Genomic DNA, 21,045 nt, shown 5'->3' on the forward strand with positions numbered 1-21,045 from the left:
CAACTACAATTTAATTCATTGTTTACTTGTTTATTACCTCTCTTAGTTTCATTTATCATGAAACTAATAAATGATAAGTTTCATGACATCAGAGATCAGATGGGTTCTGTACATTATTTTCCACCCAGACCCTGGCCCACAATGGGCACACAAATATTTGTCTAGCTTGATTAATTAATTAAGCAAATGAAGGCATGACACGGTGGCACTCCACTACCCCCACTCCCCCTTACTCAAACACTGTAGGAAGCTTTTTCTGCCCAGAGGGTCTGAGTTCAGCTCTAAAGTGTGCTTACCTACGCTTCTCATGCTGTTGTGAGAACAATGCTTGAGGATATCACTTGTCTTGCCAGTGTCTCTGGGAAGGTTTCAAACTCAAAAATCAACCCTCTGATTATGATCTGGCTTTACAAATAGCCCTTCTTATAATAAAAGGATGCCCAATCACATGCACATCAACTTTGGAGGTCTCCAGGGCAATTCTTTCTCATGGTAAATTAGTAACACAGCTCTGGGTGTGTAGGGTATGATCCAGCATCCCCTGTAAGTTGACTTCAGGGAGAAATGTGATGAAAACACCAGCACAATATTTGATAACTGGCTGTCTCTGTAGACATTTATAAACTGGCATTCTGATTTTTTTTTAATCCTGTGCATTTTTATATTTACAAAACAACTTTAAAATTGAGGGTTTATGGGTCACGAGTATTAAATGACAGAGGATATTTTGGCAATACATACATAAAACCTTTACATACTACTTAACCTAGAAGTTCCAGTAATAGGAAGTTATCCTAAGAAAGCAATCATAAATAAACGTAAAAATTTAGCCACAGGAATGTTCACTGTAGTACTATTTACAATAAAAACAGGAAACTTAAATATCCATACGGAGCTGATTGGATAATTTGTGGTAATCCCTATTAAGAAACATCCTGCAGCTTTTCAGAATATCTGGTTGAATGGAATGATAATCAATGACACACAAAACGGTTCATCATATTATAATAGCAAAAAATTGTGTTATAAATCAATATTCCAAAACATTCTAACTTTAGTTTTTTTCTGGGTGATGGGGTCCTGTGTGACTTTTATCTTCTTAATGGTTTTCTGTGTTATAATTTTTCTCTAAGACTTATGTATCACTCACATAAATGTATTTTGAAAAAGTGCTGAAGAATAATTTTTAACTAGTTACAAAAGGTCAAATACTATCTATATTTCACTTATATGAAGTACCTACGGTAGTCAAATTCACAGAGACAAAAAATGGAATCGGGGCTATTGGGGGCTAGAGGGGGTAGGGAAAGGGGAGGTAGGGTTTGGTGGGCAGAGTTTCAATCTGCAAGATGAAAAGAGTTCTGGAGATGGATGGTGGTGATGGTAGCACAACAATGTGAAAGTACTTAGTGCCACTAAGTTACACGCTTAAAAATGGTTACGATGGTACATTTTATGTTATATATATTTTACAATGTTTTTAAACTAAAAAATAAATCAGTAAATCTTGAGTACAGTCGAGTCTCTGTTATTAGGATTTTCAAGAGGCAAGAGTAAATAAGCCCGGATTTGACTTAGAACACACAGCCCTGAGCTATATCATCCACGTGCCCCCAGCACTAGAGTGTGCCCTGGGATGAGCAGGCATCTGTCTGCTTGCTGACCACTGGTGCTGGCCACATGTTTCCTGGCCCACTGAGGCCAGAGATGCTCTCCAGTCTCTTTCGTGGCAGTTTTCTTCCTCTCTTGCCAGTGCCCCTCGGTTTGACTCTCAGATGAAGAAACTGACTTGGTTGCCCCAGAAAAGCATGGCTTCCTCCCAATCCTGGCCACAGTGACTGGGGCCAGGAAAGATTCATGGCTATATCCTCCATGAGCCGCAGGTTCAGGATTTGCCCCCAAAGTCTTTTAGCTAGTAGCTGGCAGAGCCAGACAAGGAAAAGAATCTCACCTTAAAGTCACCTCTCTACTATAAAGAGGAAAAGGCCGTGTGCAGTGGCACATGCCTGTAATCCTAGCACTTTGGGAGACCAAGGCGGGTAGATTACCTGAGGTCAGGAGTACAAGACCAGCCAGCCTAACACGGTGAAACTCCTTCCCTACTAAATACAAAAAATTAGCCAGGCGTGGTGGCGCATACCTGTAATCGCAGCTACTTGGGAGGCTGAGGCAGGAGAATCACCTGAACCCGGGAGGTGGAGGTTACAGTGAGCCAACATTGCGCCATTGTACTCCAGCCTGGGCAACAAGAGCAAAACTCCCTCCAAAAAAAAGGCCGGGTATGGTGGTTCATGCCTGTAATCCCAGCACTTTGGGAGGCCAAGGTGGGCGGATCACCTGAGGTCAGGAGTTCGAGACCAGCCTGACCAACATGGAGAAACCCTGTCTCTACTAAAAACACAAAATGAGCCAGGCATGGTGGCGCATGCCTGTAATCCCCACTACTTGGGAGGCTGAGGTGGGAGAATCACTTCAACCCGGGAGGCGGAGGCTGCAGTGAGCTGAGATCGCGCCATTGCACTCCAGCCTGGGCAACAAGAGTGAAACTCCGTCCAAAACAAACAAACAAACAAAAACAACAACAACAAAAGAATAAAGAAGAACTACGTTCAGCAAACAAAAGTCCTTCCTTTGTTCATCAAGAGGCCACCCAGGACTTTGCTACTGAGAAAGGAGTGATGCTCAGGTGCTGGTGGCGGGATCTGAGAAGCCCAAAGTTGCAGACCTGTGCCCAAGGGCTGGACTCGGCCTTCAGATGATGTGTTGGTTTGGTTTACACAATGTTGACCCACATGGTGTTTGCAGAATTTCTAAATTAGCTGGCAACATTTAAAAATCAGAGTTTTTCTACCTAAAAAGAGATTTCTTTGGATTCTTTTGTGGAGGGTGGCAAAGGAAGTTCTTAGGCACACAAGGTTTACACTCCTATGTGATGACTGGCTGGAAGTGAGCAGCAGCTACTCCTTTAGATAGACCCTCTCCCCTGTCCAGTTCAGCGATTTACCTGCCTGGCCCTGCTGCTCCTTGAGCTGCAGCCCCTCAACTGTACTGGGAACTGCCAGTGAGGCCGCTGTGGTACCTGGCATGATGCTGGCTGGGTTCCCTGTAAGTGCTTGGAAATGCTCAGCCACTATGGGGGAAGCTTGTGATGCAGCAGCTGTAGTCAGTGGCCCTTAACAACAGCCGTGCAACAAGACCTGGGGCTGGGCCTGAGGTTTAGTCCTTACCCCAACCCAGTCAAGAGTGCAGCACTCTGTCCCCCAACCATGCTTCCATGCACTGTCAAAACGCAACATCCTGCCCATTGTCCTCACTGAAAATGTTAAAAGAAAGCCATGCTCTGGAGAACAGATCAATGGTCACGACGCCTCATGTCCTGTCTCCAACAGAACTCAATGTTAGATGCTTTGGAGAAAGGAGTAGGAGCTGCATGAAGCACCACGTGGTGCAGCAGGTCCTCTTCTGATGAAGAAGAGAGAGCAGAAGAGAGGGAAGTTCTTAGCTGTTAATGCTGCACCACTGCAATCTCAGTGGTGGAGGCTGCCAGAGGCTGGTTTCAATATCTAAAAAGATTATACACAGCTAGGTGTGGTGGCTCACGCCTGTAATCCTTGCACTTTGGGAGGCCAAGGCGGGTGGATCACGAGGTCAGGAGTTCGAGACCAGCCTGGCCAACATGGTGAAACTCCGTCTCTACTAAGAATACAAAAATTAGCAGGATGTGGTGGCACACACCTGTAATCCCAGCTACTTGTGAGGCTGAGGCAGGAGAACTGCTTGAACCTGGGATGCAGAGGTTGCAGTGAGCCAAGATTGCACCACTGCACTCCAGTCTGGGTGACAGAGCAGAGACTCCATCATGGGGGAAAAAAAAAAAGATTGTACACGGATGGTGAAAAGGAAGCTTTCCAGGTTCTTCAGGATTAACAGGGCCAGGAGAAGATGGAGACCAGTGATTCTTACCTGCTGTAGGCACGCTAATGTTATACTGAGGTAAAATAAATAGAAAGGCAGTCTTGGCTGTGACCTGTAAAACAAAGGAAAAGAGTTCCAGTTTAGCTTCTGGCCACATCAAAAGAAACAAGCGGAAGCTGCTAACCGCCCCTTTTACATCTTAGACCCTCAAACCTCTTGACTGAACGGTTCTGCCTAATGCAGAGTTGGCACTAGTTTTTGTTCTATTTTTCTTTAATGACATGCCTCTCAATACCTGTACGCTGGGACCCAGATGGTATCTAGACTGATACTGCAGATGAGATGAAACAAGCTGTGTGTGACAGGATGGGAGCTCACAAGTGAATAGTACAAATCTGTTGGCCATTTATTCATTCATTCAGATATTTATCAGTTTACTTCTGTGCATCAGCATTGTGGAAGACAGAAACTAATAAATAAAGTCACAACCTTCAAGAAGGTTAGGGCCTAGCTGAGGTTTCCCCAGCACTTTGGCTGCCTGTGCATTGAAGAGCAACCCTGAAAGTTGACACCTGAGCTTCAGAAACAGAGAATTCCAGCTGCTAATTTCACATCTACCTTACTGGGAGTCACGGGACCAGATGTAACATCCCACATTGCTGGCTTATTTCAAAAACTGCCTTTAAAATCTTAGTTGTGCTGTGAAACAAAAAACTGTGGTTTCCACCTAGTTATGAATGGCCAAATCAGTACTGTGACAGTTTAGCCAGCAGGGGAGAGATGACAAAACTTGGGGGTTTGAAGCTTGGACTCGAGAATCGACTACCTGGGTTTAAATGCCAGCTCTACCATTTTCTTGCTATGTAACTACCAGCAAGTAATCTTATACGCTGAGCCTCAGTCTGCTTGTCCATAAAATCCGGGGTGTTTGTGATACCTCAGCTGGTCTGGGTACTACAGACTGGTGTGGCGCTGGCCCAGCTGTTAGCGTTGTTCAAAGATCCCCAGAGGTTTCGGATGTGCAGGTGGGCCTGAGAACCACCATCCACACTGTTCTGAAACCTGCAGTGAGGCCAGGTGAGGAGGAGGCCCAGGACCAGGCCTTTCCCAAGGGCCCTCTGGAGACACCTCATCAATAAAGGGTGCTGGTTCTTCTCTAACAGAGGTTTGACATGTGAGGGACACGGTGGGGGGACAAACACACTGGACAGTGGCAAAGGCAGCATGGAAACGAGTGAATGATGCATCACAGATGCCCTGTGTTGCCCAGACATGCCAGTGAGAGGTCACTATCCTCAGCTACTTCTAGAGACAACCCTCTCCTTTAAAGAGCAAATCTCCCCCATCCCCTGGTCAACAAGACCCATCCCATTCAGTGGGTGTCATTTACTCTGCACACACAGACGCACGACGAGCCTTCTCGTGTTTTTGTGCTGCTGCCTTAGACATGTCCGATCAAGCTTGCAGGGAAAAACCCAAATGAGATTAGCTAAGAGAAGGATTGATAGCAAACACCAAGCCCTATCCGAATATACAGGTCTTCCTAATCCCCACCCTAAAACCTTAATACCTTTGGTCAAGACCTTTTTCAGTGTTCTCAACCTACCTTCCCGTCCGACTGCCTGTATTTTCTTTAGAACAGATGTGCTGGGTTTCAGCCAATACATTCTAGTCACTACTTCCTTTGGGGAGTTTTAGCCCCTCTCAGTTTGTGTCTTACCTTTCCTATACCCACCACCACACACACAGTTGTCCTGATTAGAATCTCACGCATCCCTTCATGACCCACCTCAATTGTAATGTGAAGCCATTCCCAGCTGTTCAAGGGCATGATCTCTGCTTGCCGGATGCACTCTGTGTCATGCTCTGCTGTTTTTATCGTTTCCTTACCCTTGTTCATAGTTCTCATCAGCCTCTCACCTCCTCCGTAGTTCTCATCAGACTCCTCACAGTCCCACAGGCAGCGACTGTGCTGTCCTGTCCCATTTATCCTCGCAGCCCCTCTCACATAAGGAGCCCAGATGCACACAGTAAGTGCTCAGTAATGGCTCATTGCTTAAGATGAAAAACCAAAAGCCAAGTCAGCTTCATTCAGCTGTACTTATTCCCCCTCTGTCACGGGAGCTGTTCCCACTGCCATCATCCAGGCTGTCCTCTGTCACCAATGGCCTTCTCCGTGAGACCTGTCCAGGTACTAAGCCACCTGAATCCAGCTCCACCAGAGCCCCTCCTGACCACGCTAGCCATGGTGGTTCTCCTTCTCTGAACTCCGCTCATATAGGTCATTCCTGGCCCAACCACCTAACACTCCATATTGTCTGACAAGACTCCTCTGAAAATAAACGTCATCTTCTCAGCCTGAAATCCCTGTGAAGGAAGATCAGAGGAGCTGGAAGAAATGAGAGAAAGGAGGAGCCAGGGGAATGGCAGGCAGGCAGGCATTAACCACACACTGCCCTGCCTAGGCACATCTCTCTCACTTGATTTCATTCAGGAAAGGCACATGTCTTCTGGAGCACAGGGTGGAGTGGACCTCTGTGGGGCTTGGGCTGTCTGCCATCCATTCTCCTCTCTTAACAGCACCAGGGTTTCCTGAGGGAAGCCTCCCTCCAGCTGCGTGTGGGCATAGGATGTGTGTGGCGTCACTACGGGGTATGGGAGGATGGAGAGGACAGACCCTCTCCTCAGGGCAGGAGCCCGGCCAACCGGACACCCTCCCCTGGGCTCTGGCTCTTGAGCGGGTATGAGGAGGTGCTGCTGGCCCCCAGAGAGCCTCCTTCAGCGGGCCAGGGTCCACTTCTAAGACACATTATCACTCAATGTGAAGAGCACTGGTGTTCAACTCCAGCTGCGCATTAGAATCCCTGGGGGAGCTTCTAAAATCTCTCTGCCTGAGCCACACCCCAGCCAACTGAACCAAACTCTTTGGGGCATGGGCATTTTGTCAAACTCCCCAGAGCATTCTGATGTGCTGCCAAGTCTGAGAACTTTTGCATTTTTTTTTTAAAGGAAGATAGACATCTGGTATGTGGGCTCTACATATATTCTTGCCCTCGCCCAACATATACAGTTAACTGTCACCATTCACACGAGTTATGTTCTTTCAAGTCACTGCAAACACTGAATTAGTGAACACTGAAACATTGCTCCTGGGAGAAATACAGGGTTAGGTTCCTGCGAGCCTCTGGTCCCATTTTTTTCAACAGATCAATACATAACCTTGTTTTATGTGTGTTTCTGTTTAAAGACACCTAATTTAACGTACATTGTTGATTCATTAACATTGAATTCATGGCCAACAGCGCTATAACTCATGCCAGAATAAAGCTTATCTAACCACATATGCTATCTTCATGAGGCACATCACAGTCATCCTACGCTCAGGACACTAGACAGCACTTCTGCATGACAGTTGGGGGCCATTTTTAAATAGTGAAATCACCAAGCAGCAGCATAAAAATGCAAAAAAATGTGGCACTAAAGAGACTACGAAAAAGACATCTGTCTACAGGATGAGAGCTGGAACGGGAGGCAGAGTGTCGCCTTGTTTGGCCTCAACTGGGAATGTGAGTGTTGGGCAACTCAAAAGCTCTGCACATGTCTGTGAATGACCAAGGAAGCTGATTTGGGGGTTACAAATAAATCTCAGCAAGTAAGCGAATTTGCAAAAACAAAATCCACAAATAAGGATCAAATGTATCAGGGCAAACCTGAACGTCGGCACCATGAGGGCCAAGATTTTTCTATTTTAACAGCCATATCCAGGTATAATTTACACAACAATAAAAAAAATTCACCCGTTTTAAGTATACAGCTCTAAAGCATTGATCTTTATTTTTAAACTATCTCTTCCTTGGGGAAACATAAGATGTAGGAGCGTGGGGATCTGACCTGCCTTGATTATCTGACTTGCCTTGTTTGAGGCACACATCCGTGGATGGCTCCAAACTGCCCCAGAACACAGCGGCACTCAGCAAATGCTTAAATGAACACAGCGACTAAGCAGGAGAGAGCTGGTGCTGTGCTCAGCCATCTGACCCTCATCCTGTCATCTGTCCACGATTATTCTTCTACGTATATCCTCTCTCTCTTGGTCTGTCCCAGAGCTGGATGAATAGTAGGTTTCCTATAAATTCCTATTTGACAAACTCGTAAGGTAAGCAGCTGTAATATTTAGTGACTGCAGATGAATGCTTACCATGTTTTCTGAACGTGATTCTGAGAGAACAGGATCTAGGACCATAATCATGACAAAAATACTAGATCCCAGTATTTTTCCATCCCTAGCACCCCTGGTAGTGGCAGCAGAAACCATTCTAAAAAGTGCAACTTTCTCTGTAAACAGCCATGCTTGCTCCCACATTACCATATCTCAGCAAGATGGTGTCAGTTGCTCTGGTTTATAGATGAAAAAGCCAAATTTGAGGCACAGAGAGATAAAGTAGCCTCCCGAGACCTCACAACTATACAAGCAGAAAAGGCAACATTCAACTTGACTTTTTAAAAAAATTGTCCCCAAAACAAATTTAGGAGGCACACAATACTGCACATAGAATAGAATGGTAATGTAAAATGCAAGCAGGAAAGAACACAAAAAATATGCATTTTAGGCAAAGAAAAGAGGAAAGGAATGAGGCTGATCCACAAAAATGCATTCCAGGAAGTCCTACTCATTGGCTAAAGGTGGCCAGAAATTTGGCTCCAAGCTTTTCCGCAGCCACCTGAAGGAGGAAGGAGTGATCGGCTCCTAGATTGACCATATCCATCCATTAAAAAAGCAGAAAGCACTAGTCAAGGGCAGACTTACTTCTTCAGCCTTCTTCTGTGCCTTAAAAGGGCCTTTAACACCCCAAATCTTCACTCCATGACCCTCTCCCGACCTCAGACCAGGGATCAAACCACTAACAAGTCCCTCCCCACAAGCACCGGCTGAGTTCCTGTAGTACACAGGGCTGAGTATCAGGAGCCTATTAAAAATGTCATTCCAATTATTTCTCATCCCTCTAAGGCTGTTTATAGGAAACATTATTGAGTTTAATAGCATTTTAAATGCCAAGCTCAGTGGGTAAAAGGTTAAAAGTGACAACGTGCTAATACACTAATGTAAAAGGAGAACACTGAAATATATAGGAAGGGTCACATCACACACACACATACACACAGAGAGAAACAGAGAGTGAGAAAGAAAGTTTCATTATATTTTTAACTAAAACAGGGCATCAAACACCAAGGCAAAGGCCTTGAGCATGCTTGTGTAGCCATAACAAACCAAAACTGTTCCACATGCCATGCTGTATTAGGGGCACATGAACCTGAGCTCTTGGCTGCAACTAGACCAAGGATGCTGGTGAAATAGCTGCTTCCAGCTAAGCATAGTGGATGTGGATTCCAGGCCCAGGTCTGCTGTGTGCCAGCTGGGTGACCTTGGGCAGGATATTTTGCCTCTCTAGACCCCAGTTGACTCATCCATTAACAACGACAACAACAGTTAATGTTATCAAGTGCTTACTCGGTGCCATGCATGAGTCCAAGGTCTTCACACAAATCTATCTCATGTCATTCCCACAATGACCCTACAAGGTAGGCACTAATCATGTCCCCATTTCACAGATAAGCACGGGAAGGATAAAGCCAAAGCAGCAGCTCAGAAGGAATGTCCTTAAAGGTCCTTCTCACCCTCAGCTCGAAAAGGCAAACTTTACCTGATTCTACTTACTTTCCAATGCCCAAAACGCAACCTTACACTGACAAACTTTGTAAGAGGTCTTTCCAGAAGTTTAAAATATATTGTTGCTTCTTCACTTTGTGAAGATAAGGACTGGGTATCATCTACGTCTGACAGAGCAAGAAAATAAGGCCTCTCAGGTTAATCCACCACCTGCCAGCCACGGGCACTGGGTACGCCTAGGCTTCCAGATGCCCAGATAGGTTCTCCTTCCACTGCAAATTGTTAGCTGGTCACCAAAGACGAAAGAGAAGAACTGTGAAGAAAGCAGTTTCATGGCTTCTCTTTTAAATATTAAATCCTCTGGTTTGGTTTATTCTGTTTTTTTTTTTTTTCTTTTTTCTTGGCAGACACATCCATGCATTGGCACTTGGAAGGGGTTGTGTGGGCAGACCAGCCCCCAGGGGCAGACAGGGGACAGAAGGCCTTATTTTCACAGAAGCAGCTCTGCTCTTAATGGCTTCTGTCTCACGGACACCACCCCTCCCACCTAAAGGACAAAACACAGAGACACATGTGTCCCACGACTGACGACCCTCATTTTTAATTCCTGAGAAGCACAGGATAAGGCCAAGTGACAGGTCCTACAGAGGCTGGGAAATTAGGCACCTAAAACTTCCCTTCTTCTCCCAGCTTGGCCTGTTTTTGGAATCCAAAGGGTCTTCACTAAAGCTTCCCCAGATTGATTTTGCATCTTTCTGTGGAGGAAGTGAACAGGAAAAGTTCAGGCAGACAAGAAAACCTTGGAAAGTTATGCCCAGTTGGTGGCGAAGAGATTTCTGGGTTTTGTTTTTTTAAACAAAAGAGTCTTTTAGCTTTTTTTCTTGGCGTGTTTACGTCCCAAGCCCACTGATCACCTGCATGCGCCAGGGATGCGGTCCGGGTGCGACGGACGTGGGTTTGCAGCCCCTCCACTGCTCGATAAAACGCAGATACAGCTGAAACAAAGACGCTTTTCACTTGCGCTTTCTGAAAATCTCCGTTTTGAAGGGCCAGAGGCTGGCTGCCACGGCTAAGCGCCTGAATCGCAGGGGGCAGAGTTCTGACAGTACCTTTCTGTGTGGCTTTTAGCAACGCCTAGAGATTCTGGTTTTTCACCTGAAAAACTGCCTTGATAGGAAAATCAGGCAAAGCTAAACAAACACGCACACAACAGATTCTCTACAAGCCTGTGATCACAATGTTGAATAGACTCACTATTAACAGTTTCGATAGCAGTTTTAGATTAAAAGTGACATAGTGTATTCATGAAAAAATACTCGTAATTTGAATAGCCACAATAAAATTATGTTACTTGGTTTGTTACAGTCATCGATTTGAAAGTCTAAACTTTATATTGGGATACAGAGGAATGCAGAAAGAGTCACAGTAAAGGGTTTTAAAAATCTTTGGAGTTGGACTTTTCAAAAAAGAGAATAAAGCTTGAACTTGCTATAACATACATCCCCAATTTGGGAAGTTAATCGGGTACTGAAAAACAGAGGGTGGCCTAGGGAAAGCCCTTCTCCACTGCCTTTATATCCACAAGTTAATTATAACTTTAAGAAGACTGTATATTTAAGCAATTTATGCTGGTATAGCTTGAACTTGGCATACTTACCTTATAGATAGTCTTATATAAAATATAGGAATTTGCCTGAAGTAAATGTATTACTTCTCTGAGAGCCTTAATATATATATTCTCATCCTCCCCTAAAAAGAGCACTGAGTTGGTATTTCTAATACTTATCACTTGATTATATACTTCACTCGCACTCACACCCACCTGCCCCCACCAAGTAGCTTTTCCCCTTATCTGGATAGCAAAGCATACTCATAAACCATTCCTTATGGAAGCTAAAAACTACATAAAAATTTTTAAACGCTCAGGCAAAATAATTTTTCAGAATAGTGACGTTCTTAATATTTATTTCTCCTGCATCATGGGGCAGAGTTCACATTACTGGTTGTGTCTGGATATGAGTAAAACGCACATTGGTCAGAACAAAATATTTTTACTTTTGGCCAAAAGCCACCTGTTCTGAGGCAGTATCATTGATACATTAAAAATAATAACATAAAAAAGAAAGGATTATGGAGTGCAAAATTTTAGGTTGCGAGTGAGTTTTTGAGAGTTGAGATTAGGTAATATTTTAGACTTGGCCGCAGACAAGAAACCCCTCATCGGTGTAGCACAGTGTCATTTCAGTGTCATTTCAGCTACAGTTTCCAAAGATGTTTTTGCTCCATAAGACAGAAAGCAAAAAGAGAGGAGGGTCATTCTCATCAGTATAGATGTGTCTGCAACATCCTGTCTGTCACTGATCTTCAGCAAGTAACAAGAGTGGGTACCAGGGAGAATCAAACCCAAGGAACTTCTGGCATTTCCTGGTATTCAGGGAAATTAAAGGATTATTCAAGGTCCCCACAGGCTCAGGGTAGCTGGACCAGGCAGGACCCAGGTATATTTGCCTTCATTTGCTTGTTTGCTCTTAGGGAAAGCAAGAGTTGGCAGACAGTGATCTGCTGCAACCATTTTAAATTATTCTCCACCATCTGGAAAGTTTCCTGCTCAAAACATCTGCATGCTGACCCCCACATTTTGACTGAAGAGCTAGGCACGTGGATTAGAGCCTGCTAAGAAAATGAACCGTGAGTTCACACAGCGATGCGGCAGGGTGAAGCCATCTCCAGGGGCCATAAACCAGACCCGTCAGCAGGGCTGCCGGCCAATTCTCACAGGAAGCCTTCAAATTCCTCTGGGTATTTGTGTAGGGGCACATAAAGACAGGCCTTGACCCTGGGTGTCAATCTCCGCCTATCATTAAACTAAGCGAACTGAGGCCGGAAGGTGAAAATACGAGTTTTTAAAATGTTAGACGTGTGATCTCTGCTGTCCTAGTTTCCGTACTACCCCTACTCCATGGAGGAGTGTGTTGGTAAAAGGGCTTAAATGAGGGATCCCACGGAGTTGGCCATGGTACCATTCCAGTAGCTTTAGAAGTCAAGGTCAGGCTGGGGACCTCTGCTCTGTGTGTCTCAGTTCTGAATCACCTTGGTTTCCTACCACTCTCTGTTACAACAGTGCATCCCCCTCCTGTGGGAAATGCATCAAAACACACTCGGCACTGGCGTTTGAGTCCATCTTACTTGAGTCTACAAAGACCGGCCAAGGACCACCTACATGAGGGAACCTGATAAGCAGAACTTCATAATGATGATTTAATTCCAGCATCTTAAACCAAGGCCAAGAACATTAATGAAAAACATCCAGCACTCAAACATCTCTGTTTGTCAGCAAATAATACTCACAAGGGGATATTCAGAACCATCTTCAAAGTGGAGAAGGAAAATAACAACATAAAAGGCAAGAGTTCCCAGGAAAATGTGCTACAGATGAACAGGAAATACAAATCTAACACCAAAGGCAAGGCCTCAGGTAAACGCTCCCCATACTTTGCCACAACCCAGTCTCCACATACCCCTAAGCCAAATAAACAAAGCCTGGCCAAATGTCAATATTTAAATATCATATCCCAAGGTTTCTCTCTCACATACACAGTTATGTACGTATAAAATCTTATTAGACTAACTTGAAAGTGGGTTTTAACTAAAATATAAAAAGACTTGGGCATTTTTTCTCAGTCCTGCTAGGCTAGTCTCTATTCCAAGCTCTAGCATCCCAGGAATCTGACAGTGACTTCATGCAGGGCAAAGGTGGCCCAGGAAGAAAACCAAAAATCAGACGGAGAGGCTGGACCCCCATCTGAACTCACAGCTGGGTCTCAGAGGTTGACAGCGGGCATCAGACACCCTCGGCCATGGCTCAATGTGCAAAGCCACACTTGGTGCTGAATGCAGGCCTTGGAGCAAGGTCCAGGAGGCCAGGTGTCCCCCACCCCTGGCCCATTCAGCAAGTCTCTTTCAGGGGGCTACAAGAAGGGACAGGAACTGCCTGGGACACGAATGACCTTAAGTTTTTGCCAAGAAGCACAGATAATCTCTCTGTAAGAAAGTCACAGAGTAAGAGCATAAGAAGGGGGCAGACACAGACACACACAAAGAGAAGGAAAGAGGAAAGCAGCTCTCCTGCCAAGGCCTTGCAGGAGTAGGGGAAGAATGGGGAGCATGGTTCTCTTCCTTCATTCTTCTAGTCACTGCTATGGTCCCCACCCCCACCGACTGCACACACACCCCAAGCAGGAACCAAGGCCATGGCCATGCCAAGAGCAGCTGGAAGAACCACCCCCACGTGCTGTTTCTGCCATCTCCCTCTGACCAAGCCCTGGAAAAGACAACGGATCTTAAAATTCCACAGTCCCTGTTCCATAGTCCTCCATGGCTCCCTATTGCTCAGGAGAGAATCAGGACCTATGCTGGCATTCCGACTCCAAGGTGGCCCTATCTTGCTTTTCACATTTTGACCCCTCCACTCCGACACTCAGGAATTTTGCTCCAACCCCACAGCAGGCACCGCCATCCCTGGTAGGAATGGCACCACCGCTCAAATGTGCAGCTCAGTCAGATAAATCAGTACGCAAATAAGTCATTTACAACACAACAGAATCATCACTCTCACAGGGCAGGTACAGGCGGCACAGGTGGTTCAGGATGGAGAGGCTCCTGACTGTGAGAACTGAGGCTGCCCCAATCCAGGGAAAACTTCACCAGCAACGGTCTACCTGATCTGCACTCTGAAGGGCTAAAGAGGCAAACAAGAGGCAGGAAGGGTGCTACAGGCTGAAGGAACCGCATGCACTAAAGCAGAGAGAAGGGAGAAATGTGACTCCCAGGGAAAATGAGGGGCCTGCATATGGACGGTAGTGAGGCTGGAAGGTGGGCAGGAGGCAGGTCCTATGAAGCACCCTTTACGGCAGGTATAAACATTGAACTTCATCCTACATGTGAGAGGTAGCCACAGATGGTTTTTAAGCAGGGGACAACCCAGTACGATTTCCATTGCGCCAATCTCATTCTGCTCACAGTGGAGAGAAAGGGCTGGAGATGGCAGGTGAGCCGGGCAGCACAGAGACTTAGATTACTGCAAAAAGAGAACATCCAGGCCTGGACTTAGGCAGCGGCAACAGACCTGGGGTAGTGCTAGGCAATTTTCAAAAGGCCTGATGGCACAATTAATTAAGGTGAGAGAATGGCCAGGTGTGGTGCTCAGGTCTTATTCAGGAAACAGACACACAAATGTCCAATTTAAATAAAATGTGCTAGGGGTGATGACAGACATTCACAGGATGTTGTAGATGGCTGGGGGGGTGAGAGGGGAAAAGGGCACTGAGAAGGCACAGTCAGAGGGGCCAGAGGAAACCCAGAAGGAGCCCAGCAGCCCAGGGAGGACACCATTGCAAGGAGTCAGCTGCACACCTGCAGATGCCCCAGGGAGGACCAGTCAACTCAGGACTGAAATGTGAGCAGCACGTGAGCAGGTTTTTGTTTTGTTTTCTGATGGGTCCCAAGTGCCTACAACAGCACTTGGCACATAGTGGGGACTTAATAAATATTTATGGAATGAATCTGTGAAGTGTCCATCAGATTTGTAAACCAGAGGTCACTGGTAAATGCTGCCAAAGTTGGAGGAAAGGAGGGGCAGAGCTGGTGTGCATGGGTGAGCATGGAGTGGGAGTGTGGAGACAGAAGTGTGGACTGCTCAGTCTAGCAGCTCAACTCGGAAGGAAAGCAAACAGATTGGGAGCTAGAGAGGAGTGGACAGTCAGGGAGCCGCGGGAGAAGCTTGGACCACGTGTGGTGATGAGAAAGACCATGGAGAGAAATATGGTTGGACGTGCACAAAAACATGGGGGCATAGAGAGGATGATCTCCTGGGAATTACACCAATCCAATGGGTGTTTCTTCGGAAACAGATCCAGGACTGCAGAGAGGGATGCCCAAGAAGGAGCACTGGGCCTGGGCAGCTTTTGTTAAGACCACACCCTTTCTCAGTTCCCCAAGACCCCTGCTGCTTGTGCAGTTTAGACACCTTGTCATGATACACACACCAGCTATGGAGAAGATGCTCAATAAACACCCCATAAATTAATGTACTTTCAGAGGAGCTGGAGGGGAGAGAGGTAAAAACAAAATGAACATCCTCCCTCCACTATATTCGCAAAGGGGCTGGGAAATTTTCTGCTATTTAATCAATTCTTTTGAACCGATGCTACACTGCCACTCTCAGCAGCTGTGACTTTACTTTCATTCATTTCTCTAGAGGGACAGGCAGGGCCACCTGGACGGATTTACAAGGGATGACTGTTCTGCACGTTCCCAGGGGGAGAATTGTCAGGGTGCCAAAGGGGTGGAGGGCCACGGGAGGCCTCCGGTCTCCTCTCAGCCTGTCAGCCTTTACTGCATCGGCTGGACAGACAGAGTTCAGAATCAGAACCCACAGACATGTAGATAAGCACCTGGCCATGGGCCAGGATCCACGTTCATGTTCTACAGCCACAGTGACAGCTGCCCACAACCATGGGGCAATTCCGGATCTGACAATGGCCACACCGGGTTTTCTAAACAGGTATGTCACGGAAAGCATTACAAGTATGGTGTGTTTCTTCATGTGCACAAAGCTGGCTGGTAAGACAATTTCACACCCTAGTAATATGTCTTTGTTTAGCACTGTCCCTACACAACAAAATATAAAAATTTTTAAAAATCAATTCTTCAGTCACAAAATATTGAGCACATGCTCTAGGCAAGGCAAAATGCTACTGGAGATGAAAAAAATTACAACATCCACTTCCTTCTCTCAAAGGCTCAGGGCCAGAATCCAGAGTCAGGCTATACGTCTAGTCCAACTTCGTTATCACAAAGACAATAAAACCAACCACTCTTCTTTGAATATTTACTGCAAGCCAGGCAAGGTAAAGGCACTTTGCACAATTACCTCAAATAATCCTCAGCAACCCTGCAAGGAGCGACAATGACATCTAACGTGTGAGATCTTATGAAATGCCAGGCATTGTGCTAAACGCCAAACAGGATTACCTCATCTAACCTCCAACTCTATAAGGAACTGCTACATTACTACTATTCACTGAACTTCTATCACCTGCCAGGAACTGCTCTGAACACTTACAGAAATGATCTCACTTAATGCTCCCAGCGGCCCTAATGTGCAGAAAAGTGAGGCCCAAAAAGCTTAAGCAACATGCCCCAAGGCACACAGTTAATAAGCCCCAGAAGCAGGACTAGAACCCCAGATCCATCTGACCGTGACATCTGCACTGTTAATCACCATGCTACCTGAACAACGTGCCTAAGATCTAATGATCAAAATGAGACCTTGGTGCACAAAGGGTTCATTTTAAGACAAGACATGTCACAGATCAGAACAGCGTTATGCAAAGGGCAAGTGGAAGCTCCTTTGCTTCCTCCAGGGCAGAGACCATGTCTTTATTTATCTCCATACCCCCAGTGTTCTTGGCACAAAGGAGAGACCCAAAAAACATCTGTTAGTGCCCTGGGTTGGAGATTTCTGGACCTCCTCTGAGAAGATTTCTGGAAGGGGCTGAGCTGAGCCAGAAAGATGTACAGAAAGTGGATAAAAGGGGGCAGGTGAGGGTTAGAACAGAATCATAATGGCACTGAGAAAGGCCTGGAGAAGGCCTAGAGATACAATCGTTTAGCTTAGGATCGTCATGACAGCTTTACAGGGGCTGTCCACTGTGTGGTCCAACTTCAGATCTCAGCTGTGCCCATTTGTTCCAAATGAACCAGTCTAAAATGGAAGAACGGGTATCTGGCCCTCAGACCCCTTAAAGCTTTCCTCCCCTTCCTTCTCTCCTTCCCTCCTTCCCTTCCTCCCTTCTTTCCTTCCTCCCTCCCCTCCTTCCTTCCTTCCAAAAGCTGCCCAAAATCAGCTGTCTCCTGAGTTCATCAATGGGGATATCATCTATTCCAGCATGGTGCACATTTCAAAGCTTTGCTTCCCACAATGATTCAAACCAAGATAAAGAAATGATTGTCTCTCTCAAAGTATAAAGGAGGCAGCATTGTAACATAACATTTGAAACTCTTTTCAGCCACAAAACTCTAAAAAACCATCTCATATTTCATAATTAAACAATTAAATTTTATCAGTTACCTAACAGATATGTGAGTCCAAGCTCCTGCATGTGAAACTGTCAAGAAAGCCATTTCCTGTTGGATACAGATCTTCAAAGACTAGTGGCAATTAGACACAGTGATTAGAATCCCATTTATGCTGCACCAGAACCTCCTCCTGGTCCCTGAGGGCTAGTGTGCAAAGCACTGGGGCAAGAGAAGGAAATGGGTTTAAGTGGTGCTTGAATATTATCTGAACCAGCCAAAAGATGGAAGTTGAAGCATTTAATGTGCGACCACTTTAAGAAGCAAGGGTGATTCTAACTCTCCCCAGAAATCAGGGCAAAAGTAGCTTAAAGTTAGATGTGTTGCACTATTTGGCTTATTGCAATCAGGAAACGTCTGTCCAAAAGTCCTATTCTCAGAGATGGCAGTATTTCAGGGACGTCGATTTAGCTTTGCCACCCTTTGATTGCCTGTTGTCATATATGAGGTAGGATTCAAACAGAAGGCAGAAGAGCATCTGTAAGTTCTACTGGACTGCACAGTGCTCCATCCTACCCTGTGTCCCAGAACAGACAGCTTCACCTTTGAGGAGTACTTCAGTGGGCTTCCGGTGGAATCTGCAGAACAGGAGACAGCATGAAACGGGTATTCATCACCTGGCTCCTTTCCTGCTGGACAGTTCTGGCAGTGACTGCAAGCCTCCACCAAAGCACCAGCCCCTCCCCTTCAACCACAGCTCTCAGTGGTATTTCCTCTCTCTCCCTTCCCTCTTAGCTCTAGATCCATGCTATCCTCAGCCCCTTCAAGCTTAGGGATATCTCCCCACGTTCGCAAGCCTTGGAATGCTTTACTGTTCCTTATCTGTTTCCCCTGAGCCAGTCCACGCCCTTGTTAATAGTGCCTACATAACCGCTCCTCAATTACCCCACCTGTTTCCTGTTGGGACCCTGACTGATGTAGATATGCTCCTCAAATAAAAGACTTAATACTAACACCATATGATAATAATTAACCTCATCAATGTAACCGCTGGCAATGGGACACTATTTTCATTTTATTTTATTTTATTTTTTGAAACAGTTTCACTCCCATCATCCAGACCAGAGTGCAGTGGCAAGATCTCAGCTCACTGCAGCCTCCACTTCCTGGGCTCATGTGATTCTCCTGCCTCGGCCTACCGAGTAGCTAGGATTACAGGTGTGCACCACCACACCCGGCTAATTTTTGTACTTTTAGCAGAGATGGGGTTTCATCATGTTGGCCAGGCTGGTCTTGAACTCCTGGCCTCAAGAGATCCACTTGCCTTGGCCTCCCAAAGTGCTGGGATTACAGGAGTGTGCCACCATGCCCAGCCAAATAGGACACTTTAAACCAGCAAAATTACCCTCCACACACATCCTGGTACTATCCCTCATGAAACGCATGGGAGGCACACAAATTGCCACTCTTTATGGGCCATCTAATTTCCAAAGGACCAACACTGTTGATAACCAGCATCAGAAATGGTTTTCTTTAGGCAAGACACCCTGGGACTGGCTTCTCACAAACTCAGATCAAGATAAACCACCGCGGTGAACGACCACTTTCCTGCCTGAGTTTTTCAAGGGGGCCTTTACTGAGGCAGGAGGAGTTGAATACAGGATCTTGAGGACACGACTGGCCTCAGGCTGCAGTGACGAGTATGAGTCCTGGCTTCATGAACACTTGATCACATAGCTTTTTTTGTTATTTTGGAAAACCATATCCGTTATGAATGGAGACTGACTCTATACTAACCAATACTGTCTCCTAACTGGTCCCTAGCCATTTACCTCCCTTTCACAAAGGGATTCTTTCTAACGTTTTCAGGATAGAGCAGCAACTGGAGTGAGGGTGGGCATGCAGGGGAGGGTGAATGAGGGAGGAGGGAAAGTCTGCAAACAAACGGGCCACTTATCTCCAGGAGTCTTTCTACCTTTTCCTACAGCTGAGTAGCTTGGGGGCAGGTTGTCTGCCAAGCTTCCCTGGCCCGTGTAAACACTCTGGCACCAGCTGGGGTTTGGAATCTGCTGAGTCTCTGCCAGCTGGCAACCTGGAGATGGGTCAGATTAAAGGAATGCATAATGAAGAAGGGGGTGGGAGACAGAGGCTGTATTTACACAGAGGGGGTCTGCAGGGGTCAGTACGGCGCTAGCCAAAGGGGCCTCTGGAAGTAGAAAAATAGGAAGGGAAAAGGAAGGGGTTTCAATGTGCCCAAGCACCATGTCCCACCCAATTGGCCCAAGACTGTTATGTTCATTTATTTTTTTCCTTTTAAAAACTAACTTCTTTGTCCCCTTCTCAGTCCCCCGCAGCATCTCCCAAGCCAATTACACACAGCCCTTTGAAAGGTTTGCAGCTGGCCGCTGGAGAAGGCTCAGCATGATCAGACAACACGGACACTTGATCTTCTGAGATCCCAATTTGGGAACGTTAACACGGAAACCCTAGCCACGTGCTGACAAGCAGGCCCTGGGCCACATTCTGCCCCAGACTGAGTCCAGGCAAGAGGCGAGGGCACAGATAGCCAGCAGTACCAAGCAGCTATCCTGGCTTCCAGCCTTAAAGAGAGACAGGCTCCCGGCTCCCCCATGCAAAGCCCAGGGAGCACGGATGCAGAGAGGACAGCCCTGAGACAAGAGCAACAGTCTCCCCAGCCCTTTCACTACCCTGCGGAGGCAAGGGGGACAAGAACAGACTGAAACCTGTTGGGTATTCGGTGGCCACACCTGCTAGGAAGGCTACCTGCAGCTCTACTACAGCCCATGCAAATAGGTAAAGCTCAAATGGCTGTACATATATTACTAAGAGGAAGCAGAGGGGAGAAAAGTGCAGTGAGGAGGCAAGAGACCTGTTTTGTTCCCTGGCAGCTCAGCCACAAACCCGACGGGCTGCCTCCAGCTGCTCCCATCCACCTTTGCATCCATGGATTCTTCCCCATGCTTCTGGGACACGGCTTCACCTCCAGGCCCATGGTGCAAGCCTCAGCTCTTCTTGCTTTCTTGGAAATCTCTGCTATAGCAGCCACCTCTATTCCAGTGACACTCAGATCTACTTTTCCTGCTGGAATCTTTCTCCCCAGGATGGGAGGTGCGAGGCTGCATCTTTACCTAGATAGTGCGTCATTAACTCCCATTCAGCATGCCAAACCTGGTGCCCAGGAGAAAGCTCTATACTTGCCTATGTCCCAGGCTGCAGTCCAAGACTCCCCACCTTTCCTTATAGCCCCTTGTTGGCTTTTTCCTTCACTATTTTATTAAATCCATCATTTCTACTCCCGATGCTGCTAAGAGCTTCATATTCTCTTTGTCACTAGCCTGTAGGAGAGACTTCTAACTGGATTCTCA

General features: G+C 46.3%; 1 protein-coding gene across 1 annotated transcript in view; it reads right to left on the reverse strand.

The window, feature by feature from the left end:
- The window catches only part of TRAM2 (translocation associated membrane protein 2), an 80,187-nt gene that overhangs the window by 34,943 nt on the left and 24,199 nt on the right, over positions 1-21,045 (reverse strand). The window contains exon 2 of the mRNA XM_050789263.1: positions 3,964-4,027. Coding sequence (XP_050645220.1) covers positions 3,964-4,027 — 64 coding nt within the window. The remainder of the gene's footprint in view (positions 1-3,963; positions 4,028-21,045) is intronic.

This window comes from Macaca thibetana, chromosome 4, assembly GCF_024542745.1.
Source record: "Macaca thibetana thibetana isolate TM-01 chromosome 4, ASM2454274v1, whole genome shotgun sequence".
In the NCBI taxonomy this organism is placed as follows: Eukaryota; Metazoa; Chordata; class Mammalia; order Primates; family Cercopithecidae; genus Macaca; species Macaca thibetana.